General features: G+C 42.8%; 1 protein-coding gene across 1 annotated transcript in view; it reads right to left on the bottom strand.

The window, feature by feature from the left end:
• Positions 1–769: 769 nt before the first annotated feature.
• Positions 770–26,922, bottom strand: part of plekhg5b (pleckstrin homology domain containing, family G (with RhoGef domain) member 5b) — a gene marked incomplete at its 3' end in the record, with an annotated part of 209,891 nt that continues 183,738 nt past the window's right edge. The window contains exons 9-20 of the mRNA XM_079574864.1: positions 21,591–21,788; positions 13,724–13,894; positions 10,414–10,509; positions 10,100–10,300; positions 8,587–8,697; positions 7,188–7,337; positions 6,075–6,212; positions 5,879–5,998; positions 3,811–3,943; positions 3,588–3,703; positions 3,349–3,500; positions 770–1,781 (exon numbers count right to left, since the gene is read on the bottom strand). Coding sequence (XP_079430990.1) covers positions 770–1,781; positions 3,349–3,500; positions 3,588–3,703; positions 3,811–3,943; positions 5,879–5,998; positions 6,075–6,212; positions 7,188–7,337; positions 8,587–8,697; positions 10,100–10,300; positions 10,414–10,509; positions 13,724–13,894; positions 21,591–21,788 — 2,598 coding nt within the window. The remainder of the gene's footprint in view (positions 1,782–3,348; positions 3,501–3,587; positions 3,704–3,810; positions 3,944–5,878; positions 5,999–6,074; positions 6,213–7,187; positions 7,338–8,586; positions 8,698–10,099; positions 10,301–10,413; positions 10,510–13,723; positions 13,895–21,590; positions 21,789–26,922) is intronic.

Here is a 26,922-nt window from a genome sequence, read left to right as displayed (position 1 = left end):
AAATCTAAAAGCTTCTGTGATAAAAAGGCTCAATATAGCTAGAATATAACGAGGGTGAAAACACAACAAAAAGCGTGTCAGAAAAGCAACAATAAAACAACGAAAAAGCAACAAAAACGGGGCAAAACACAACAAAAAAGTGACGGAAAAAGCAACATAAAGCCACAAAAAAGTTACAAAAAGGTCGACATAAAAAGTGACACATCAAAGTAGGGCTGCTCGATTATTGAAAAAAGAAAAAATGCCGTTTATTTGTTGCCTTAAAAAAAAGTCTTTATTTTATTTATATATGTATTAATAAAAAAACGATGCTGAATATTTTCTGTTTTCTGATCAGTCATAAAAGTACAAATGATTTCAAGTTTGCCTCGATTAATTTTGTAATCGTTTAGTGTAATAATCGAAATTGTAATCGAATTTCGATTAATTGCACAGCCTTACGCCAAACAACAAAAAAGTTAGGATCAGTTTTGAAGGCCTTAGCTTTCAAATGAGGCATAACACTGTTGCTCTCTCCAGTCGAGAAGCTTTTAGATTTGGGTAGAGTCGAACTGGAGTAAATGCACTCAGGTAACAGAGGTGAACAGTGCAATAGAAGCAAAACGAACAAACATGATGATAATAATGTCCTTCCTATAACTTTGGGCCTGTGTTTCTTTTTCTTTTCTCTTCTTCAACATGCCTGAGTGAACCTGTCAGGAGCAGCGCCCAGGCGTCTCCTCAGGGTAATCTGTCTAATTCTAACATTTTATTAATAAATCTGAAACACTTACGAGGCGGTGAGCGTGGAGTTGAGGACCATGGTGGTGCGTATCCTGTAGAGCTGCGCCAGCGTCAGCTTCTTGTGCTGCTGGACGGGCGACCTCCTCTTCTTCACCGACTCCCCTGTGGCGGGGGAGGGGGCGCTCTCGCGTGTCCTCTCTCCCCCGGTCTCCACGTCCCCGTCGGAGCAGCTCCTCTGCGCCGCCCCCCTCTCCCCGCCCCCGCCCAGCGCCCGCTGCATGTGCCTGGCCTCCGCCCGCCTCAGCGTGGCGCACAGCTTCTCCGACGCCGCGCTCACGCTCGCGCCATCGTCCGACGCCTGGTCCAGGAGCTCGTTGGCGAGGAGCTCGGCGTAGCTTTGGCCCAGCTCCGTCAGGCTGCGGCTGTGTGGGAGGAGCTCCGCGTCCGAGCGCTGCTCTCCGGTTTTGCTGTTGAGCGAGCGCGAGTGCGAGACGCTGGGCTTGGTCTGGACCTTCTGCAGGAGGTTGTCCTCTGAGCGGGAGAACGTGGAGAGTCTCTGCAGACAGTGGAGTCTGCTCTGCACGTGAGGCCTCCTGCGCGGCTTGGACGACTGGACGACGGAGAGCTGGGACCCGAGCGACGCCGCGTCCTCGTCCTCGTCCTCCTCGCACGCCGCCTCCGCCGCCGCCTCCCCGTTCTCCAGCCGCTCCAGCTCCTCCTCCTCCGTCTCCTCCCCCTCGCTGCCCCCCCGCTGAGGCTGCAGCTCCTTCAGCAGGGACTCGGGGGAGAGCGTCCCGTAGGCGCTGTCCATGGAGAGCGACCTGCACTGGGGGTCCAGCTTGTCCTCCGCCTCCCCCTCCAGGTCGGGCTCGGAGTAGATGGTGGAGAGGACGCGCTGCAGGCTGGTGGGCAGAGAGCGGGGGGCGGGGACGCCGGGAACACGAGGGCTTTCCTGATGCGCGGCGGCGAAGTCTACGCTCGGCGGACAGGGCGGGAGCGGCGCCGGCGACTCATCGATGTCCATCACCGACAGCGTCTCCGTGGAGCCGTCTGATTGGCTGAGAGGAGAACAGAAGAAGAATGCTGTAACTTTACCGACTATATAAAGTAAAAACAGCTGAATTCAGGGGCAGGGGGGGCCACAGGTGGTACGTGAGTTATTATAATGATTTCAGATCAAAAAGAAGAGGAGCCTGAATTGTATTTCAATAGATTATAAAAACTTGTATTGCTTTGAAAACAACGCACTACTAAAGACTGACACAGGGTTTGCTCAGGGACAAGCAAGTCCAGTTAATGCTTATTAATTGGTGTATTTGGTGGGGGACAGTGCATGTTAATGAACATACATGGGTCTCATCCATGTTCAGTAAACACGCCACACTCTCAAACACACTCTCGTTCATCCTGGACTATTGTACATGTTTTTAGTGGTAGGGGAAACCGGAGTACCCGGAGGAAACCTACGCAGACACGGGGAGAACCTGCGAACTCCACACAGAAAGACCCCGTCCAGGTGGGAATCGAACCCGGGACTAGCTGTGATGCACGAGCGCTAAGTAAGTAAATAATCTTTATTTCTACAGCACCTTTCACAGACAAAGGCCACAAAGTGCTTCACAACAACAGTAAAAGCAGAAATTACATACAATATAAAAAGGGTCAAGACAGCACAGAAATCATACCAACCCAAAAGTAGCTCATTAAAGGCTTGAACAAATAAATGTGTCTTAAGTTCGCTTTTGAAAGAATCAACAGAGTCAATAGAGCAAAGAGGGCGGAAGATCATTCCAGAGCCTGGAAGGATCGGTCGCCTCTAGTAATGCCTTTTTTAAAGCCCAAATGCTACATCTAATGCCACAAACCCAGACAAAAAGGACCGCACATTACATTTCTTTACAACAGAGGCAACTTTTCCACCAAAACATTTGGTCAATTTTACCATCATTTTGTTTTCAATGGACTTTTACAGTAAAAGTATACAATAAATGTAGATTTAATGCCAGTTTTTTATGCTTTTGAAGGACATTTCACTTACACACAACAAGTATTATTCTGCTTAAAATGTGAGAAATGAACTTGTTCACTCAAAATAAAACAAAAGCACTTGAAATAAGACAAAAAAGTCAAAATCAAGCTTGGTCTATTGACGATGAGACCAAATCTACTCAAAATCAAAGAGAGCATTTATTCCAGTGTTCAGTTGATCATGTTACAAATCAGTGTTTTTCAACCATAAAGTCCTGTAATTGGTGTGTGTGCAGGAGTGTGCACGTTAATGCTTTGGAATGAATGAAGTGTGTGTTGATTTTAATGCTGTTTTTGGGGAAATGTTTTATTCTGTATTAGTATTTTTATGACTTTGTTGACATCAGTGCCCCGGGACACAAGTGCTATGACCTGGTACAGCGTCTCTCCCTTTGAGGTGAATGTATATTGTGCACTGTCCCTGCTCAAATAAATAAATAAACTAAACTAAACTAACCACTGTGCCACGAGTGCCGTGAGATACTGTCTGGTCTAAAAAAACCCTTGTAATGAAAGTCGTGTGGAGCCTGCGGGACAACACAGGCTGGACACTGTTTGTTTTTTAAAACCCTGAACACACAGGCTGAGGTTTGGTACCTTTGGCTCTGTTTGTGCCTGAGGCCGGGGGAACTGGCCGCAGAGTTGCTGCTCTCGTCTCCCTCCTCCTCCTCGTCCTCCCCCGCCGTGGTCCTCCTCACGTTGTTCTGCTGCCGGACCTTCTCCTCACTGCGAAGCCTCTGCAGCTGGTTCTGTCAAACACACCCAGACCCGTCACTTTGCTTCACTCGTGCTTTACAAAGGAGGAGAGTCGGAATCAGATGAAGCAGTTCTCTCACCTGGACGTTGCAGATTGCATCGATCCAGCTCCTCCCCTGGGCGGCGCTGTTGGCTTGGAAAGTGTAAGCGGCCACTGCGTTCTTGAACTCGTTGAGGTAGACGAGGATGAACGAGCCTGAAGATGCAAAAAACACAACAGTGTGAGCGGCAAAACTGGCATCTTTTCCATCATGAATCCCACATTATGAGGGTTTCCCCGACCGTCCTTCAGCTCGGACTCACCGGGGTCTTTCAGCTCCTTGCAGACCACTTTGTGCACGAGGAGCGGCTGCCGGATGATCTTCACTTTCTCCACTCGCTTCACAGACTTGGTGATGAGGAGCAGGTCCGTGAACAGGAAGCAGTACACGTCCATCTGAAAAGGCAGAAACTCCGGCGTTAATACGAGGTGTCGCTGCATAACGGGGGAGGTGTGGGCGACTGAACATGTGACACTATTTCTGTGCTTTTGAACCTGCAGACTCTTGAACTATAAAAGTAGAAGCTTTACTACTCGGACTGAATGTCCCACGGTGTTCTTATAAAGTCCAACACTACTTATTAACTTTGTACGATTCTCACTGAAGACGTTAAACTATGAAGGAACACACTGCAAAGAGTCATACCTAGATAAAGTCAAATTACTTGAATTAAGAACATTTTATCCTAATTTGAGTTAAGTAAGTAAGAACACTGCAAAAAGTAATGAACTAGATCAGTATAAACATCTCAATGACTAGTTAAGAAGTTGTTGGGCATTTGTCCCAGATTATTTCACTTGTTCTGAGATGTTTCTGACTCGTTTCGATACATTTCGTCCTTATTTCAGGTCATTTTCTTTGCCAATGGGGAAAGAAAATTGGTCTTATCTCATTGGCAGTTTTACTTTCTTATTTCAAGCGAGATTTACCCTAGAACTGGTCTGAAATGTCCTCAAACAAGCAAAGGAAACTCGGTCCGATCAGGAAAAATGTCGAAATGAGTGAAAACCGCTCAAAACAAGAGACATTTCCTCAATTCAAGTCATTGAAGCCAATGCTTGAAATTCACTTTTTGTAGTGTATGTATGCATTTAAAACAAGAAAAAGCATATATTTCCAAAAAAATTACTTTTAAGAGAAATACGATTTGTTTTTCTTGTTTTATGTGCAAGAATGTTCCATTGGCAAATCATTTTACTGACGCTCTCAAATCAAGGGAAAATATACTAATTAAATCAAGTAAATTTGTCCTATTTTTAGATTAGAAAAGGGTGAAACAACTCAAAACAAGTTTTATATTTTTAATTCTTCAAAATTGTCACTATTTATTTTTGGCATTTCCTCAATGAGCTTCATAAAGCCTCTCCTGAAACAGTTTAACGACTTCGTGAAGCTCATTGAGAAAATGTCTAAAGTGCAAAGCAGTGATCAAAGCAAAATGCAAAGGAATCTATCTGAACTTCTTTTTGTCTAAAACAAGATTCCATATGTGTTCCATCCATCCATCCATCCATTTTCTTCCGCTTTATCCGGGGCCGGGTCGCGGGGGCAGCAGTCTCAGCAGAGATGCCCAAACTTCCCGATCCACACACACTTCCTCCAGCTGTTCTGACCCCGAGGCGACACCTCCTCCAGCTCGGAGACATAGTCCCACCACCGTGTCCTGGGTCCACGAGGCCTTGTCCCACTAGGACATGCCTGGAACACCTCCCGCGGGAGGCGACCAGGATATGACCATATGTGTTCATTCATAACAAATATATTTCTATATCTATAAATATATCTCTCTATCTCTATATATCTATCTATAAATATATAAAAAGCATCTCCAATCTTTTGATGGGTCCTGCAGCTCTACAAACCCTCAGGTGCTCTGAAAGTGAAATGCCTTGTGCCCTATCGTCTTCAAACCGGAACAAAGTTCACTACAGTCCAGATTCCACACTTTCCTATTACAAAAATAGCTAAAAATAGATCATAAAATTACAAACATTTGTGAATAAAATGCACTGGCAGGAAAAACAATCTCAGTCTCCCACGAGAAAAATGTGATTTTAAGTTTAGAGACTTTTCAGAACCGGTTTAGTCCTGATTTGATCTTGATCTAGGCCTGACAGTGCTTTATGAAAGGTCAAATCATTTATGAAATGTGTGGAAGTTTCAGAAGCACAGAGCTGGATGGGCTTTGTTTAGTGTTTATTTACTGTACAATCTCCACACACCCTGCAGGGATCTATTGCCTCATCTTAAACATGTGAATGCAGATTGGACATGGCCTGACTCCTGTTTTTTCCTGCTCAGAACCTGTGACGTTTGTTCATGGTTCTTACCCGACTGTAGTTGCCCTCCTTCATCCTCAGAGCCCCCTCCAGATGCAGCTGCCTGGTCTCCCCCGCACAGATGCCTCTCATGGGAGCCATCAGGTCGAAGTGGCTGAACTCTTTGAGGATCTGAAGCAGAAACGCCAAAGTTAAACACTGCCTTTTACAGCTGGGGGGTAAGAAACGGTGTAAAGCTCAGGCTCACCTTCTCCACCTCCTCGCTGCTGCCCTCTACTGCCTCGTACGAGTCGATGCGCGCAGAGATGGTGGCCAGTTTCTGCTGGTCCTGCCGCTGCCGCATCTGCGAGTCCACACTGTTGATGAAGCCTTCCACTGTGGCCACCTGGGAACGGGTTTGAGACTGAGTCATGTGGAGACTTTTTATGTGAGAGGAAAGAAAAGGTTGATATTTGTGCCTGATAGTGACCCGGTGTGAGTGGTCAACCTGTACCTTCGATCACGGAGGCTCTACAACGCTCCAGGGTCATTATTTAGAAGGTTTTCACTGCTGTCTCACCAGAAAACCAACAACACGGCTGATCCTGGGGCGTTGTAGAGCCACTGTGATGGAAAGTAAAGGCGCCCTGCTGACCACTCACAGCTGCTGGGTCACGACAAGCTCAAACACACACAAATATCAACTTCTTTCTCCACATAAAAAGCACCATAATGCACCTTTAAGTTAAAACTGCAGGTCGACACAATAGAAACAGGAAACAGAGCCAAAAATGAGATCACTGGCTTAAAATTGCTTGAATTTTAGGGAATTTATATTAAATTTGAACAGGTGTGGACTATTCTCAGATGAGTTTGTCAAAGTAATGTTTTGCTGTTTGGACACTGGAAAAAATGAAATCTTATCTTAGACAAAAATGACTTAAAGTGCTCAAAAGTGCTTGAATTATCAGATATTTATTACAGTAGGTTTCGACTCGTCTTGAAACAAAATTGCCAAAGGAACTAGACAGATTTTTCTTGTCTTTTTGTCTCATTTCAAGTGAAATTCTCTTCTCATTTCAAGTGTTTTTGTCTTCTTTTAAGTGCACAAGTTCATTTCTCTCATTCTAAGCGAATTGATGCTTATTCCACTGGCTTATTTCAAGACAGTCCAAACCTCCCTAGTGTAAAAGTATTTCCCCCCCTCCCTTAAGTTGAATAATACAATACATGTTCCATCTTATTTCAAGACAAACCTTCTCTAACATAAAGATGTGAGTCTGTCTCCTCGTGTGAGCTGCTCGTCTCTGCAGCGTGCTGAGTTCTCGCTGCAGTGGATGTTCTACACAGATAAATGCCTGCAGTCTAACCCCCCCCTCACCATGTGGTTGACGGCGTCCCGGGCCGTGGGCTCGTCCGTCCTCTTCAGGATGCTCTTCAGGAGCAGCGGGTACTTGGTCAGTCTCTGGTGAGGCTTGGCCAACATGTCGGTCAGCTTCAGACGGTTGCACTGTTCATTAGTCTCCGCCCACTGCAGGAAACAACACACATTTCAGTCATTATGTCATTATGTCCATTTGCCTTTGTGTGTTTCTGAACTAACACGTCTCACAGGTTCAGAGGAAAAGAAAGTCACACACAAACAGCAACACACTCATATATAGAATGATATTGATCATGTCTTAGTGAGCATATTACTCTTCAACTTCAGCTCGAGCTAATCTAAGATGACAAAGACATGCTAATGCCAATGGAACAAGCATCAATACATATGTTATTCACCTGAAATTATACAGAATAATCTGAAAAATGTACTTGTTCCATTTATCTCATGAGACCAAATCCACTCCTTTATCTCAGTGACTGCCAATGACGTGTATAGACGTTTCAATGGGAACAGCTGCAGCACAGCCTGGAGCATGTCAGGTGTTACAATCTTAGTTGTGCCGCCTAATGCTGCCACCTAGTGACTCAATAAAAGAACTACAAGTTATTTTATTGAGTCACTAGGTTTCGTTTTCTCAGCTTTTTGGTCAGAAAACAGCATTCTGGGTGATTTCACCTATTTTCTTCATGGTTACTAAAGAATGGAAAGATGTTTTGAGATGAAAGAAGAGAGACTAATCTTTGTTTTGGCGGGTTTGTGTTGACATAGACCTAAACTTTCTGTGGGTCTTGAAAAAACATTCAAAATCCTGAAAAACCTCTGGCAGTGGGAGCTCTCTGACTGGCTGGCAGTCAATGAGTTAAAGGAAAACTTACCCTCAAATCCACTTTAATTGCTGATGATAAATGAGTGTTCAATTGTGTTTTCTACATCATTTCTACATATTTTTTGCAATTTGGTGCAAAATAGATGAGCTTTCGGACTAAAAACGCAGGTGTGGCGCCTCTACAGATGAAATGTCTGTGCTGCGTTTGATTTTTGCGCCACTGTTGGAGCAGGTCAATGAAAATGGTCAAATGGACTCAACTTGTATCGCACTTTTGTACCTTTATCAGTCGCCCCCCCAAAAAAAACACTCCCACACATGGCCCTGGCCCCGCCTCCAGCAGTGAGGAGGGAGCGGGGGAGGGAGAGGGCTGTTTACCTGTGAGGTGACCCAGGCCTGTCAATCACTGACCCAGAGCACCCCCACCCCTCCCCCCAGGGTGCTCCTTAGTCCTCCAGGAACACCTCTTTCTCTCCAGCTCTCAGGCTGAGGCTCACACATTTACATACATGTACACGTGTGTCTGATTCTCTTTCCAGTGTTCTAGTGTAAAATAACCAGACTCACGTGGATGTACGTCCTGAAGAGCTCGTTGTCCCGGAGCAGCGTCCTCATGTTCTCCATACAGGCCTCCTCCTCCATGCAGTAACGGATGTACGGCTGGAACCTCGAGCCGAACTGAAAACAAAACACGTTTATTTAGAATCTTCCACATTCGAGAAAATCAACACACACTTTCCCCGATCGTCACATTCAAGACTGAACGACATCAGCGCACAGTTCCTAACACTGTCGCCACGTTCAGACGCCTTTATGACACAGTGTTTTAATCGTGCATCATGTTTGCTGCAGGAAGAGACGTTGAACTTGTGAACTTGTGTGACACTATATCGATTTTGTTGGACAATACTTTTTATTCTGACATTGATACTTTTGATGACATCATGCATATTAATGAGGCAGCAGCGTCACAGTCAACAGAAGGTAATAACAGTCAGAACAGTAGGGGGCAGCACTAACACTGTCACACAGATATATTATTTCTAATTATAGTTTTCACTATTATAAATGAGGGTAACGGTGACCCCTGGGTTAGATACACAAAGGAATAATATGTATTTGTACTTTGTAGGTACATAATGTAATAAGACATAACTCTATCCCTAACCTTAAAGGAACAGGCCACCGTTTTGGCATCCGCACAGTAAAGTGAAGATTACTGCGTGGATTTCGAACTACTCCTGGTATTATTACGCCTTACAATATAGTTCCCCCTTTAATCCGCTTAGAAAATCCACATTGATTAATTGTGTGTAATTATACTTTGTAGAGAAACACTTCACGTAACCATATTTAAATAGGGAAAACGTGGAAGAGCTTGGTAGCTTCTATCTTGACCTGTTTTGGAGCTATAGAGGAGAGAGGGAGAGGCTAAATGCTAACGCCGTCTGCGCTGTGTTTACGTGACTGAAGATCAGACAGGTCCTAAAGAACTCGTCACAGCTCAGGTAAGAACATATCTCAGTGTGGAAAAACGCTGGACTGTTCCTTTAAGCCCTAATCCTAAGGGTCTCATGTTCTATTACATTATGTACTTACAAAGTACTAATACAAGTTATTACAGATTGTTACAGAGCACATTACATTGTACTAGATTTATCTACAATGTATGAAGGTAAAACAAAGTGATGCCTAAATAAGATTAATCTGTGGTTGATTTATTCCTTTTGGAACCATAACTTTCTATGTAAATGTAAATGAAGTGATGCCACTGACAGATCAATGACCCATTGTCAGTGTATAAGTCAAGGATCATTTATTTACTTGCTTATTTAAAGGCACACCGCGTAACATTTTGGACTATACAAAACATGCTCCTGAGGACTGTCTCGATGCTGTTACTGCAGTGGGTAATCAAAGAATGGATTTGTTTGAGGACCTCATGGAGACGAGCTGGAGACGTACCCGTCCCAGTAAGGCTACAGTCATGAGATCGTCGTTATCGTGAGCCATGTATCATCGTGAGGCGCCCAGGCGTTCCCACCCCCAAACCCACCCCACTGGGACTAACTCCTCTCACCGTCCTGAAGCCGTCGTGCAGCTCCGTGGGGTCCAGCAGGGCGCGGTTCTGTCGGGCCTTCTCCAGGACGGGCACCATGACCTGGCTCCAGAGGGCGCTGTGGAGGCGCACGATCTCCTGGATGTTGCTGAACAGCTTGGTGGGCTCCACCTCCGTCAGCAGCCCGCTCTCCTGGAGGTTCAGCAGCCCGCACAGGAACAGCTACGGGAAACCTCATGTTCATTACTGACGTCTAAACACCTGAACCCTCACGTCCATGAGTCTCCTCTGGGGTCACTAAACGTTTCACAATCTTCACACGGCTTCAAACTTACGTCGGTGATGACCCGGAGTTTCTTTATGTACGTGGCCTCTGTGTGCAGCAGCTCCCATATCGCCTCCTGCTGGTGGAACTGCCGCCTCGTCAACACCTGCGAACACAAGACGACTTTAATACTTATGATCCACTTCACTTCTGATCCAGGAGCACCGACATCTGAGAAAAAGTCAAACACGAACTGACAAATAACGACAAGGTTCATCAACGCCAGCGGGAAAAGAGACGGCCTCGAGAAGCAACACATTGTTAAAGGCTTCTTGACAAGAAAAGTGATGGCAACTTTTTATCGCCGCATTTTTGTCATGTTTTCGTCACTTTTTTGTCACTTTTTCGCTGCGTTTTTGTTGTTTGGTGTTGTGTTTTTGTCTCGTTTTTTTTTTTTTCATGTTTTTTTTGTATTTCATCGCTTTTTTCATCGCTTTGTCGTCAAGTTTCCGTCACATTTCGTTGTGTTTTTGTCACTTTTTTGTTGCTTTTTACGGCACATTTTTGTTCCGTTTTCATCCTCGTTTTTTGGATGCTTTTATTTTAAGCGTTTAGATTTGGGTAAAGCCCGATTACGGCAGGGTGTGAGAGGTTAGGGAGAAAAGTGAGAGGCCAGACCGGTGGCCCTAGAGCCAGCGGCCCTTCTGTGCTTTTCCAGAATACAGGACATACGGTCAGTGTATAAACAAGCGTATATAAAAACATACATGATTAATTGTGAATAATTTATGATTAACACACTAAATATTCTTTCATTTAATCGTGAGTTAAAGCTGTAACTTTGACAGCCCTAATATTATTAAATTCTGTTTAATGTTTCATTTTATTTTATCACCAAAACCTTGTTGGTGCCTCAGGTCATCACGAAACCCCGGGGGTCCAGATCCTAATACAAACCCAATACATTCTTACTAATCTACATCTGCAACCATTAAAACTGCAACTCAGGTTCATTTACCTCCAGTGGTGCAGCAGTGACTGACCTCTGCTGCAGAAACGTGTTTTCATTTCACATGAAGCTTTTTAAAAGTAAACGTACAGAAAGCCATGCTCCCCATGTCCCCCACTGCAAAAAGTATTTAACTAGATCAGTATAAACATCTCAATTTGAGCACAATAATCCACATTTTAGTTGTTTTGACTGGTTAAGAGGTTCTTGGGCATTTGTCACAGATTATTTCACTTGTTCTGAGATGTTTCTGACTCGTTTCGATACATTTCGTCCTTATTTCAGGTCATTTTCTTTGCCAATGGGGAAAGAAAATTGGTCTTATCTCATTGGCAGTTTTACTTTCTTATTTCAAGCGAGATTTACCCTAGAACTGGTGTGAAATGTCCTCAAACAAGCAAAGCAAACTCGGTCCGATCAGGAAAAGTGTCTAAATGAGTGAAAACCGCTCAAAACAAGAAACATTTCCTCAATTCAAGTCATTTAAGACAATGCTTGATATTTACTTTTTGTAGTGTGACTAAAAAGTAAAAAAAAAAAATGACCACAAAAACTACAAAAATATGACAAAAAAATGCAAAAATATGACAAAAAAAATGCAAAAATATGACAAAAAACTACAAAAATATGACAAAAAATACAAAAATGACAAAAAAAACTACAAAAATATGACAAAAACTACAAAAATATGACAAAAAACTGCAAAAACATGCACTGCAAAAAGTATTTAACTAGATCAGTATAAACATCTCAGTTTGAGCACAATAATCCAAATGTTAGTTGTTTTGACGAGTTAAGAAGTTGTTGGGCATTTGTCCTGGATTATTTCACTTGTTCTGAGATGTTTCTGACTCGTTTCGATACGTTTCGTCCTTATTTCAGGTCATTTTCTTTGCCAATGGGGAAAGAAAATTGGTCTTATCTCATTGGCAATTTTACTTTCTTATTTCAAGTGAGATTTACCCTAGAACTGGTGTGAAATGTCCTCAAACAAGCAAAGGAAACTCGGTCCGATCAGGAAAAGTGTCTAAACGAGTGAAAACCGCTCAAAACAAGAAACATTTCCTCAATTCAAGTCATTTAAGCCAATAATGGATATTTACTTTTTGTAGTGCCCATGTCCCCCTCCTTATGTCACACGGCTGTTATCTAAGCACGAGCTGTGAAAGTGTCGGACAGTCATAAACGGCGTTCTCGATTCTCTGGAAGAGCGATAATCTACTCTGGAAGAGCGATAATCTACAGTACACAGGAATTTACGAGCCTCAGCAGCCGCGCGCCGTCAAGCTCTGAGCAAACGGCATTCTGGGAAATCAGGCGGTTGGGGAGAGAGAGGAATAAGGAAGTGAATGAAAAGTGCTGAGTAAAAAGCTGGATGTCATTGCACTGTGGATTCATAGGCGTAGTGTCGAAATCAGAGTCTTTTACAACTTCTGACTTACTGGAAAGCGTTTTTTAGACTATTATGGTCTGACGAAAGAGTTATCTCGAATTTCTGTCTGATCATAGACATAAAAATGCAATCTCTTACTCACTTTCCTTTACACTGTATACAAATAATATATCTGTAGAGCCAGAAATGTGCCTTAAAACCACTAAAATTATAAGTAGTGGGACAAATATAATAAACAATTTCACAGTTTTACATAATGAGGCTTTATGTGGGCTTTTACTTTATGGCCCCGTGGGCTTAAAAATAGTGTTTAAGTGGTGTTAGCCCGCAGTTAGCTTTGCCCGTTAGCCTGAGCTTCTTCTTCGTGATTCTATTAGTGTGTATTGGTGGCTCTGGTCCGGTGGCAGTCAAGTTACAAGTGTGGTTTTCTGGCCAGAGACACCAGGGGGCGATGAAAGACCCTCCAATCATCCCATAAACACTTGTATCACCCCCACAGGGACTACGGGGAGGGTTTATTAAGATAAACACGTTACTTAGTGCTGCTTTAAGTGTTGGTCACACTTTAATGAGTTGAAGTATTAGTGTTAATTCATCATTTATTAAAGCTAAAGAAGGTGTAGTTATGATAAAGTGTTACCAATTCATTTATACAACACGCCAGCAGAGGGCGCACAAACCACTCCTCCTGCTGCAGTGATTACATTTGAAGAAATGGGATGCGGGCTGGCGTTTTGAGTGCAGAAGAGGAACACAAACTAAAAATGCAGGAATACTGGAACAAAACACCACTTTATAAAGGTTTTTATAGAGACCTAACATTCCAACATGGTTAAGAGGTAGAAAAGTCGTTTTTCGTACTGATATAGACCCTTAAAGATGTAAAACATAAAGGTGTTACGGCTGAACAGTGTGACGTGTTGAGTGCAGAGACAGCTGACTTGAACTCTTTGTGGTGTGCTTGTCGGCGTGTCGTACCTCCGGGTGATCGAGCAGCAGTGTCCAGCTGTCCTCCAGGTTCAGGTTGGCCTCCTCCTCCTCCTCCTCCCACGAGTCATGGTGGAAGGAGAGCTGTCGCGGGACTTTGGGCAAACCGAACGCCGAGTACGAGAGCAGCTTGTTCTGGAGCTGGTCCACGCGGTCCACCTCCTGCAACACAAACAGGACGCCTATGAGACTGATGCGCTGTTAGTTACTCCAGGCTTTCTCCAGGGAAATGTGGGGTTTGAAGTCAAAGTTCATGTTGTTCTGTAGACCCGAGAGTGCAGGACTTTGGAGAAATTGAACTGGTGCTGATTGGTTGAAACAAAAGAAGACGATCTTTATTTATATAGCACCTTTCACAGACACATAGTCACAAAGCGCTTTACATGAGACAATTGAAAAGAGCCAGACTTTAAAATGCTTCTGTCATTTGCGGTTTTCAAAATGTTGTAATCCATATCAAACGGATTAAAATTTAATTCATGCATTCTGGAAGCTCAACTTGTGCTTTCGTAATAAATTAATTTGGGGTAAAATGTCGCAGTTTGTCCAAGTGTTTGTATTTTAGTTTAAGAAATAACTGATCAAACATATTTGTAATGCTCAAATCACTTCATGTGAGTTGTTTCTTCACATTTTGTTGTGTTTTTGTCACTTTTTTCTTGCTTTTACGGCACATTTTTGTTCCGTTTTCATCCTCGTTTTTTGGATGCTTTTATTTTAAGCTTTTAGATTTGGGTAAAGCTCGATTACGGCAGGGTGTGAGAGGTTAAGGAGAAAACTGAGGGGCCAGACCGGTGGCCCTAGAGCCAGCGGCCCTTCTGTGCTTTTCCAGAATGGACAGACATGGGGAAAGAAAACTGGTCTTATCTCATTGGCAATTTTACTTTCTTATTTCAAGTGAGATTTACCCTAGAACTGGTCTGAAATGTCCTCAAACAAGCAAAGGAAACTTGGTCCGATCAGGAAAAGTGTCTAAATGAGTGAAAACCGCTCAAAACAAGAAACATTTCCTCAATTCAGGTCATTTAAGACAATGCTTGATGTTTACTTTTTGTTTCAATGCAGCAAAAACTGAAAGCCTTTCATTCCTGTTGTCCATAAGCCTGCAGACACGATCATAAGAACATGTGAACCATGAAGGCTGCGACACTGAGACTCTGAGACTCTGATCTACTTAAAAACTCAGACGGGCTTTGTCTGTAAACGGAGGAGCATCACTCTTACATTTGCACGTAAACCTCGTTGGCGCCTAAAACATTGAATCCGCCGCTAAGTGCTGTTCATGCTTTTATTAAGCGTGGCAGGCTTTACGCGGTTATGAAAATGAGCTTTGTGCTTTGGGGCCGCGGGAACAATGGGAGGGCCGGGAGTGGGGGAAGCAAACACATAATGGGCGACAGACAAAAAGACAGACTCACATCGGGACAGTTTAAACAAAAAACAAACATCCAAAAGGTTTAAATCTTACTATGTGAGATTTAGTGGTTCATGGCACTGCAGAAAAGCTTCTAATTCATCTTTAAGTTTAGTGGAGTCATGACCGCTTTTCCAAAGATCAATCAATTGACAAAACAATGCGTTAAAGGGACAGAAGCTTAGTATGTATATTACTTATATGTAGTAAGTGTTCTTCATAGTATTGTGTTGTCAGTGATGTTACTATTTAAAGGCACTATACTTCATTTCTTTTAGATAGAGGAGGAACGGACACACACGACAAAAAGTAAATATCAAAGCATTGGCTTAAATGACTTGAATGGAGGAAATATATCTTGTTTTGAGCGGTTTTCACTCATTCAGACCTTTTTCCTGATCTGATGGTTCTATGGTAAATATCGCTTGAAATAATAAAGTAAAACTGCCAATGAGACCATTTTCTTACCCCATTGGCAGAAACTTACTTTAAATAACGGCGAAATGTATTGAAATGAGTCAGAAACATCTCAGAACAAGTGGAATAAACGAGGTCAAATGCCCGACTACATCTCAACTAAAATGTGGATTATTCTGCTCAAATTGAGACATTTAAACTAATCTAGTAAATTACTTTTCTCAGTGCATTAGACACATTTTTTGCTAAATTATAGTTAGAACAATTATATTTAAGCTTTTACTTTCTGTAATATGACATTTTTTGCGATGTTTGTAGCTTCACTTCCTTATTGATTATGTCACTTACAAAACAGCTCATCTGCACTTTAATCTGCCCCTCCCTTAGTGTATTGTGAGCTCAGATATTTAACACTGTGCATCTAATTAAAGCATTTGCATCAGTGTCTTGTGAACGTGACCTGGATGTTCGGAAAGTTAGGATAGAGTTTGGACCAAAGCTAAGTTTTAATTTGGTGGCTTCCACTTTCATTGTTTGTAATAGGAAAAAACAGGGCCTTTATGAGCAAGACTAACCACAACACAACTGTAATTTTGAAGGTTGTAGTTTGTAAATCAAAGGTTGCAGTTATAAAGGTAGCACAAGGTTCTTTTTAAAGGGGGGGTATTCTGCAAAATGTACTTTTTCAAGCTTTCCATCATGTTATTCTGTCACTCCCTCATTAAAAACATGGCTGAAGTGTTGCCTTGGCACATTCACGTATTTCTGAGTAATCTGTAAAAACTCTGATGGCGGCCATTTTAGGGATAGGTTTGCCTGAGTCCTCCTAGGAACGCCCCCACCTCCTGGAGACGCCTCCGAGCTTTGGTCACCAGCCGAGTAACCAACCACTGCTCCTCAGCAGAACCCCCTCCCCACTGATGCCACAGACAGCGTGTGGAGGGGGCGTGTCTAAAGGCTCAGAGGTTCTTAAAGAGACAGAGGCCTATTTCAAGACATTCACTACAGCCATTTTGAGAGAGACATTTTATACAAGGCAGTTATTCTAATTTACTGCATTTACAGACCAACAGAAGGTTTGTCATCATTGTAGTGTGATATAGACTGGTGCTATGGGACTGACAAAAAGCAGAACACCCCCCGCTTTAAAGCAGAACACCCCCCGCTTTAAAGCAGAACACCCCCCGCTTTAAAGCAGGGGTGTCCAAAAATGTTTTCACTGAAGGGCCACATACAGGCAAAACATACAAAAGCTGGGCCGCACTCTGTAGAGGTCAGATGTATAACTTCACCTCTATTGTATTAAAGTCAGCAAGTCCAATAAAATGTTAACTATGCTTTTTAATTGAATATGCACAAGTAAAAAAAGAAATCATATTTTTTGAATTTGCAACGGTCCAATTAAAAGTGGGCTGCAGTTGGCCCGCCGGCCGTCGTTTGGACACCTCTGCTTTAAAGCAACAAAACATTGCGTCTCCTGAATCTTGCTTTTAAAACAAATTGCAGATCCGATCCCCCTCGAGCTGCTGGGACAGGGTTGAGCTGCGGGGTGGAGGTCCCGGTGGCAGTGCCCCGGGGTGGAGGTCCCGTTGGCCGGGGCACTGCCAACGGGACCTCCACCCCGACACAGACACAGAGCTTCACTGACAGCTGACGGACGTGCGCCGCCTCCATGGGACATCTGCCGCCGCCCGGGCCGGGACCTCACCGCGGGGAGCACAAAGGGCGCGTGTGTGAGGCTGTCAGTTAACACGCTCCGCTATTGAACACCGAGGGGGGGGGTAATGTATTCCCCGTAGATTAGGCACAAGAGACGAAGAGGGGCAGCTCTTTTGGGTTAGTCATCGTTTAGAAACACTTTAGTTCAGACCTGATCCAGCCACGTTTAGACCTGGAGCCGTGACGAGTCTAACATATTCAATTAGAGTTAGTTCCATTAGTTTAGAATTTGTTGGGGCTTTAACTCGGATTATTTCTCTTGTTTTGAGATATTTCTGACTTGTTTCAATACATTTTGTCTTTATTCCAGGTTCATTTCTTTGCTAATAGGGAAAGGAAATGGCACTTTTCCCATTGGCAGTTTCTTATTTCAAGCGAGATTATTTTAGAACCCGTGAGAAATGTCCTCAAACTTGGTCCGATCAGTAAAATAAGTGAGTGAAAACTGCTCCAAACAAGATTAACTTTCTCCATTCAAGTTACTTTAAACCCAGGCATGATAATTACGTTTTATGGTGTAGCTTTTAGGACAAGGGCATCCAAACTTTTTTGAGTTGAAACCTTGAACTTTGAACACAATTCATATACAAGGTCATTCAAAGTGCTTCACAGTTACATAACATTACACGGTGGCAGATACAAGCCAAAAGTGCAGATGAAGTACTCTCAGTTGTCATGTGTGCGTCGTATATTTTCCAGCCTGGGTTTGAACATGGTCAGAGTTGAGGCCTGTCTCACATCCTCATAAACATTTTAGCCGCATGAAACTGAAACGCAGCCTCACCGTGTTTATTCCCGACTCTGCGAACCACCAGGAGACCCCTCCCCCCTCCCTGAAGTTTCATACGGCTCTAACGTGTCAGAGATTTGCTTTGGTTTTAAATCCTATTCTCTGAGCCTTTGTTTAGGCTTGGAACCGTAGTGCCAGCTCTGTCTCTAAAGTTAGAATCTTTTGCGCTGCATATGGTTAATCTTAAATCTCTTCCATTCATTCTCAATGGTAAATATGGATGCAGTACACCTTTTGGCCACCAGCTTCAAAATGGGGGCGCTGTTTCACTCCTTTGGCAAAGTGAAGGAAACACTGTTGTGTCTCGGTGTTTATCACAGAGCGTTGTAGCATCAACTTTCCCAGTTTTCCATCTTTTATTGCAAAAGTTGTTTACGTAGAAAAAGTACGAGTTAAAAATTGACTTATAAAAGAATTGATGCTGAACTGACACTTTCAAAATGATCTAATGTGGCATTTTCTTAGAGTTAAACAAATGAATGAGGTAAAGTCACTGTAGGTGCTGCAGATACAGGTGGTGTTGTTTACATTTTGCACTATATTGCTACAATAATGTATTTTGTTCTACTAAACCTAGGCTTTTGCCATAGTTAACATTTGTTTTAGTATTTCACACTTGACATCGCCGTGTTTGGCCCTCGACCCAAAGGCACTTTTTCATCTTGGCCCTCGGAGACAAAACGTTTGGGCCCCCCTGCTCTAAACCTTTCAACCACAACGTAGTAGCTTTGGCAATGTGTGCAAACCCAGCAAGAAGCCTGAAGACCAACTAAAATCGGTTTGAGGGCCACATTTTACCCGCACTTTGGGCACCCCCTGCTCTAGGACATTCATTTGATACTTTAAAAAAAAAAAAAAGCTATTGAAAATGGAAAATTCGGGAAATGCCCTGGAGAAGACGGCTATACCTATGAATTTTATAAAGACTACAAATACCTTATTGTACCAGTTTTACATAGAGTGTTTAACGAGGTGTTACAAACAGGAAAATGCCCGGACACTTGGAAACATGCAATAATAACATTTGATACTTTTTTACTTGCATGTAACATTTGTGAGTAAAACCAGTGTCTTTTCCTAAATCCTCTTTGGAAGAGATTTACTGTGTCAATTTAAAAAAAGGTTGTTTACTGTATTGTATTTATTGATTAGATTAATTTAACTTAGGATGAGATCCACATTCCCTATAGTGGTTACACTGTCCTTTAGTTAATCCAACTACACTGGAAAAAGCACATTCTGCCGCCTTAACATCTTCAGTTCAGTGTGGTGGAAACGTTGCACGGAGTAAAAGGCCAGCGGTGACACGGACGGCCCGACATTTCACGTAAACGTGGGGAATTTGGCGTCAGTGCATTCAAACGTAGCTGCAGGACTTTGCTCCTCCTGCTTAGTCGCTGAGAGAATGGAAAGTATGTGATCCGACAGGTCAGGAGACTCTGTAGGGAAATTACCTCAGCGCTGCTCTGGGACCAGGGCTTTCCTGACTCCCCCTCGTCCCCCCCTCCCCCGCTGCTACCACGGTGTTTGTCTTTTCATGTAAGAGTGTTAATGTGAGGCGAGCCTGGGCAGAAACACCTCCTTACAGACGCCATTCTCACACGGCTTCACTCGCACTGGGTTAGACATCGGGTTTTGTTAGATTTAGAGTTTTCTAATCTCAAAGTTCAGTCACTTTCATGTATTATTAACCTAAGTAAACACGGCCTCCGTATCAGTCTAAGCTCACTGCAGCGGTTTCAATCATTAAGACCTAGTTTCACCTTAGTTTGCAAAGTTTAGATCGGATTTGTTCAGGTTTAATACTGTCCTCTTTGAGAACCAGCCAGCAGTTCTTCCATAGACGTAACAAAGTCCTGTGTGAATCTAAGTTTACTCTGATGATGCTTTTAGTGACTTTTAAGGTCTTCATTTTGGCTTAACCAAGCACATTTTCTCCAGTTCGGCTTTACCCAAATCTAAAAGCTTCTCGACTGGAGCTCACAGACTACAGGTCAGTGTTACACCTCATGACCTACAAAACTCATCGCATTTGTCATTACGTCACATTATTTCTGTCTCTTTTTGTGGATTTGTTTCAATCGCTTTGTCATTGTGATGTTTTGTTGCTTTTCTCGCATGTTTTTGTCATTCTTTTGTTGTTTCTTTGTTGCTTTTTAGTTGTGTTTTCGTCGCTTTTTCCTCGTCTTTTGCAATTTTGTTTTCTTCTCCATTTTGATGCTTTTTTCAAGAAGCTTTTAGATTTTAGAACACTTGCTCGGATCAGGTGTAGGTTAAAGGAACAGGCCGCCGTTCTTCCACACTGAGATGTGTTCTTGCCTGAGCTTAGACGAGTTGATGTGTACCTGTGTCCTCAGTCACGCAAAACGACCAAAGATGTCGCTAGCATTTGGCCTCTCCCAGCATATCCCTATAGCTCCAAAAAGGAAGGTAAATTTGGAAGCGACCAGGCTCTTCCACAGGCACAAAGACCAGACAGGCACACATCAACTCGTCTAAGCTCCGGTAAGAACACATCTCAGCATGGAAAACTGGTGAGCTATTTTTTTTAGTTTAGTTTATTTCTAACAATTTAAAAACAATGATAATACAAGTAATGGATACAAACACAGCAATTGTTCAAAAGGAGTGGGTTGAAGTGCGACCTTATTTAGTCCCGCCCCCTTTTCTACTTGATATTTTTACAGGAGCAAAAGAAGCTTCTTTTACAACAACTCAATATTTACAACAATTGTTTTACAAACTATGAATGTCTTTCCACAATATACACATCACGGCCATAGAAATGCAGCCACAATAATGTTACTGATTGTTTAAATAATTAACATCCAGCTCTATAGTTTGTGAAGACCATGTTTTTATACATAGATTTAAATCGGCAAAACTGTGGCACATTTCTTGAGTGACACATTCAAGCTGTTCCATAGTTTTACGCCGCAAACAGCAAGAAACTCCCCCTAGTGGATCAAACCTGGTGGAGTTTTGAACTTCATGTGACCCTTAATCTAAACCCTTCCTCCTGTTGTCGAAAGAAATCCTGAACACTGGCGGGTAATAGATCATTTTTAGCTTTAAACATCATTATTGCGGTGAAATAATTGATTAGATCCTTGAGTTTAAGTAGATTTGACTTCAGGAAAAGAGGGTGAGTGTGATCTCATGATGAGCTATTCCTTTAACTCTCTGCATAACTTCAAATCATTAACAACGCCACCCAAGGAGTGACTTCCTGTTTCGATCCAGCACGCCAAAATAAAAGCCCACAGCTCGTCTTATTAATGAGTTTAGCAGGTACTTGCAACATTACAAGAATATAAGTGTTTTGTCTGTTAAAAGTTAGGCAGAAAGAAACATGAACTAATGAATAAGATGGTGCTTTTATTTTGGCGTGCTGGATCGAAACAGGAAGTCACTTCTTGGGTGGCGTTGTTGTGATTTGAAGGTGCACAGATTATGATTTTTTGAGTGGTTTTATCCCCAGTTCGGTGCTGTTGGTCCTTGTTTGTAGCCGAGCTCACCTTTCCGTAAGCGCCGGCTCCGGTGCTGGAGCTGAAGAAGCCGCTGAATCGAGAGGCCGCGCGGTTCTTCCAGGTGTCGGGACCGGCCGGGACGCTGGGCAGGGACCCCCCTCCCACCTGCCCCACCAGGGCGTCCGGGGTCGGGATGTTGGCCTCCCCCAAGAACTCCGTCATGTTCTTCCTCCTCCGCGCCTGACCCTGCGACAGAAGAAAGACACACGAGTCACGAGGTGTGGATCTACGTTTGGCTCCTGTGACATCGAGAACGAAAGAGAAGGTTTGTCACTGCAGGGAAACGGCCGGGACGGTTCTCAGCCTGACGGATGGAACCACCAGAGGAGCGTGTTTTCGGCAGACGTGACAAACAGGAAATCTGGGGGAATTCGACACAAGCGGTGACATCAGCAGCTTTTTAAAAACAGAGGAGGGAAGAGGCTGCGCTTCCTCACATAAACCACCATGACATCAGCGGGGCACCGGGGGCAAACCATTAAAGAGATACAGCCCATCTCTGGCCTATTGTTCCAGGTCACTGCTGCTTTAACAGCCGTGAACTCACACGTCACCAGAGGAAAAGAGTTAAGATACATTTGATTCAGATGGACATTATTAACTTAAATATGGTGCTCTGCAAAATGAACACGAATGTTGAAAAAGCCCTTGGATATTCCCCTTTTCCCCATGCCTTTGTCTACCTTTATTTCACTATATTTACACCACTGAACACTACATGAAACCCAATAATAGGTTTAGGAATCGTTTGAATGAATTAAAGCTTTTTGACGATGGTTTTTGCAGGTATTGCTTGTAATACAACCCCCTTTAACGAGAGACACTGCAGGCAAAACTCTTGTTTTATGTGCAGATATATATATACCGTACCCGTGCTTTGTTGGAGAAAACAAAAATAGTGGGAATGTGTGTATATATATGTGTAGAAACTTATATGTGTGTAATATCTGCTTATACAGGAGGTTGCAAAATTCACACTGCTGACACAAATTAAGACTTTTATTATCTTATTATTATTTTAGTTATTTTACGCTATTGATTTAACTATTTATTTATCTGTTTTGCCGCTGTTTTCTCCTTCTTTGTTTCTGTTTTTTCTGTTTATTGTTATTGATAAAAACCAAACTCAGAGACAGTGGAATATTTATGGATTAATACGAGTCAGAAACGTTTTTACTTCACATGGATTTTACGTGAATGACTTGGATTATTCGAGAGGAAGCTGTCGGTCATTTAACAGCTCCAGCTAAAGGTTAGCAGCTAACGTTAGCATGAAGCTGTCGGTCATTTAACAGCTCAAGCATTGTGGTCTATATTGACCCGTTTAGTGACCAGCGATGCTCACTACTTTTCCAGATGCATTGTGGGAAATTTCGAGTGCACTACTTTTTTCTCTCTGGACATTCGGACACCCCTACAACATGTGACCACTATATAGTGACTCTATAGGGAATAGTGTGGACATTCGGATACAGCCTGGGTGTGGCCACCGCAGACACACCTGTGCTAAGCTACCTCATCAATGCACCAGAAACAGTCTCAACTCCTGTCTTAGCGCCATCTAGTACAAACTAAAGAATTACAACCAAATCAACATAACAAAAGCAAAACATTGAGAAGAAAACACAGGAGGACGACAATTAGAGTTTAACCAAACAAAGACAATCCCAAAACTGTAGCACAAACATTTGCCATGTTGCCCCGTCTTTAACCCTTTGTCCCGTGTGTTTTTGTGTACGCTCTCAGCAGACCCCCCCCCCCTCTCCAGCCGCTTTACGAGGCACGGGCCGAGCAAACAAACAGGGGCCCGTGTGGTATCTGAGGAAACAGTTGTTTTTACCATCACGAGCGTCACACACACACAGAGACACACACTCTGCTGGGGGGCCGCTGACCCCAAACTCAAGGACCGGCATTCCAGCACAATGACACGAGAAAGGTCGAGCTTCAACAACACTCCCTCAGGCGACCACGCGACGAAAAACGCAGACGGCACATGAAAACAAAGCAGAAGAAACAATCGGAAAGTCTTCTGCCGCCGCCGGACTCGTCTCGTGAACAGAGCGGGCGAAATGAGATTAATGACAGGACGATCGCGCTGACAGGACGGACGACACTGGGCTCGAACATTCCTGTAGGCACGACCCCTTCCACGCGGTGATGTAACACGCAGACGTCAATGAAAACAAACACCGAGCACTCTGGAAAGTATGGCCCTGTCTCAGAGCCATGATCCGGATGACGAGGCAACATCCCACTGTCCTGCAAAGGGACTACACAGAGTTTAAAAACATGTTCCAAATCCTGCACTGTCACTCAGAAAGGTGTTATTCGGGTCTGAAGTGCCGTCATGCACGAGCTTAATATAGAAGGTGCAGTTACGCTTAAGACCTGAGGTGGCAGTAATGAGTATAAAATGGCTAACTTGCATCTAGCCCCTTTAATACATGACCATATTATGGACAGTCAAAAACAAACAAAAACACTTGATCTAAACAGCGATACTGGCTCCTGCATCTCCTGCTATTTTTCTTGTTTTTTTTGTCTTTTTGTTGCTTTTTCTGCACAGTTTTGTTCCATTTTCTTAAGCTTTTAGATTTGAGTAAAGCCAAGCTGGAGAAAATGCACTCGGTTAAGGCCTAAGAGGTTAAGCTTCCATTTCTCTTCACCCCCGTCTTAACCAGCCTACAGGCCCATGTAACAACTCATTTGAAAGCTAAGACCCACAAAACTGATCTAACCTGGTCTTTTTTCTCGTCTTTTCGTCACTTTTTCTGTGTCTTGCTTTTTTGTCGTGTTTGTCACATTTTGACTACATTTAAATCGCTTTCTGTCACTTTTTGTTGAGTTTTTGTCATTATTCTGTTTCTTTTCTTCACTTTTTTTGTCACATTTTCATTGTTATTCGTTTGTGGCTTTTTTCTTTTTGGCATTTTCGTTGATTTTTGTCACTTTTTTGTTGCCCTTTTGTGACGTTTTTGTGACGCAAATTGGTTCAACAGCCCATAAATACATAAGTAACGGAGAACGCTAACATGATGCTACATGTTGTTTAATTTTTTCCGCTTCTACTGAACAATCTGATAAATAAGTTCATGTTCCACCAGAAAACGAGTGTAAAATTGTGTTTCGCTAAAGATTCTGTTTCCCCCCTCGGCGAAGCCACGCCCCCTTCTCTGACGTGATGTCGTCTGTACAGGCTCTTTAAAATGAAGTGATGTCATGTGAACGCAACCTATTCCTGGATATGTAGGACGTCAGGACAAGCTTTTTTGGAGCGGCCGATGAAGACACAAAGATGTGCTAGCCGCTCGAAAAAACAGCTCCAGGTCTGCTTTTACTGAAACAACAACATTGTAAATGGCAAAAAGCTCTTAAAAAGTGAATGTAAAGTGAAAGTAAATCTGAAACACCCCAAGGGGTCCCTGTACCCATGGTTGGGAACCACTGTCCTCGACACAAAATGGCAGCCATCAGTCTAACCCAGTGCAGCAGTGTTCATTTTGACAACATATTTTAATTTAGTTTTACTCTTAGTCTTTTGATGAAAATGTAATTCGATTTTAGTTGAGTTTTAGTCCAAAAAATATCTTTATCTTTAAATTTCAGACTAATTGAGTGGACTTTGCATTGATAATATTGATTCTAATCATATTTAATGTTGTTCCTCTGCTTCATGTTTCTGCTCCACATGAACAAAGCTCAGAGCTGATCCTTTAAACATGATCTGAGGCTCTTTCAGACGCTCAATACAAGTTTGGATGATTTTAGTCTCTCCTTTTCAGTTTTATTTAGTCTGATTTTAGTCGACTCAAATATCTGGACATTTTAGTCACAGTTTTAGTCTCATGAGAAACTTTTAATTTAGTTTTAGTCCAATTTTAGTCATAAAAAATATCACTTTGACTAAAATTAAGACTAAATATTGTAGTCGACGACATTAACACTGCAGTGCAGCTTTGTCGCTTTCTAACACAACCGCAGATGGAGTGAAAAGAATCCTGTGTGAAACTGTAAAGCAGCTTCAAGCGTCTGGAAAAGGACTTTCATCCCGTTATTGCATTACGACCATCAAACCAAGCCAAACACACCTCCCCGAAAGCCGAAACGAAGACGGATTCACCACGAAACGCCCGTGTCAGAGGGCGATCCGATAACAGGCCGCAGGAATGCTCGTGTAACCGCTAACCCTTACGCCGTCAAATGTAAACACGGTGCACAGCTGTGAGAAGAAAGAGCCGCCGCCACCGTTCCCATTTATGGAAGCACATTCGCCGGCCCCATTGTGAGCGAGCGGAGATAAAAGACCCAAAGGCGCAGACGAGTGGCCTAAACAGCGTTACATAACCACACTGTAAATCTGTCCCCGTGTCAGCCTCCTCCTGAAGAACGGCCGCCAGGAGAGGGACTGCACTGCTAATAGACCCAAACACTGAAGAGGGCAGTGGATTAACGGGGCATTTCCACTCGTGTAGGGCTGCTTCGGTCAAAGGGGGAAACGAGGCGGGTTTGAATGGGGTTTGTTTTATGGGATTTGGAGGCGGGACGTTCTGGGCTGAGCGGGTCAAGGACGCAGGTGTGAGGATGGAAGCAAACGTGGACAAACAAGGAGACATCGGCCTCTGCGTAAATCAAAGCGGCTTTTTTTTCCAAATGAAGCTGAAGTTAAACAAACACACTACAAAAAGTGAATATCAAGCATTGTCTTAAATGACTTGAATTGAGGAAATGTTTCTTGTTTTGAGAGGTTTTCTCTCATTTAGACACTTTTCCTGATCGGACTTTGCTTGTTTGAGGACATTTCAGACCAGTTCTAGGGTAAATCTCGCTTGAAATAAGAAAGTAAAATTGCCAATGAGATAAGAACAATTTTCTTGCCCCATTGGCAAAGAAAATGACCTGAAATAAGGACGAAACGTATCGAAACGAGTCAGAAACATCTCAGAACAAGTGAAATAATCCAGGACAAATGCCCAACAACTTCTTAACCAGTCAAAACAACTAAAATTTTGATTATTGTGCTCAAATTGAGATGTTTATACTGATCTAGTTAATTACTTTTTGCAGTGCATGTTTTTGCATTTTTTTTGGTCATTTTTTTGTAGTTTTTTTTTGTCATTTTTGCAGTTTTTTGTCATTTTTGCAGTTTTTTGTCATATTTTTGTAGTTTTTTGTCATATTTTTGTAGTTTTTTGTCATATTTTTGTAGTTTTTTTTTTGTCATTTTTGCAGTTTTTTGTCATTTTTGCAGTTTTTTGTCATATTTTTGTAGTTTTTTGTCATATTTTTGTAGTTTTTTGTCATATTTTTGTAGGTTTTT

Source organism: Gobius niger (assembly GCF_951799975.1).
Source record: "Gobius niger genome assembly, chromosome: 17".
NCBI lineage: Eukaryota > Metazoa > Chordata > Actinopteri > Gobiiformes > Gobiidae > Gobius > Gobius niger.
Note: the sequence above shows the minus strand (reverse complement) of the source record. Positions and strands in the feature narration are given on the sequence as shown.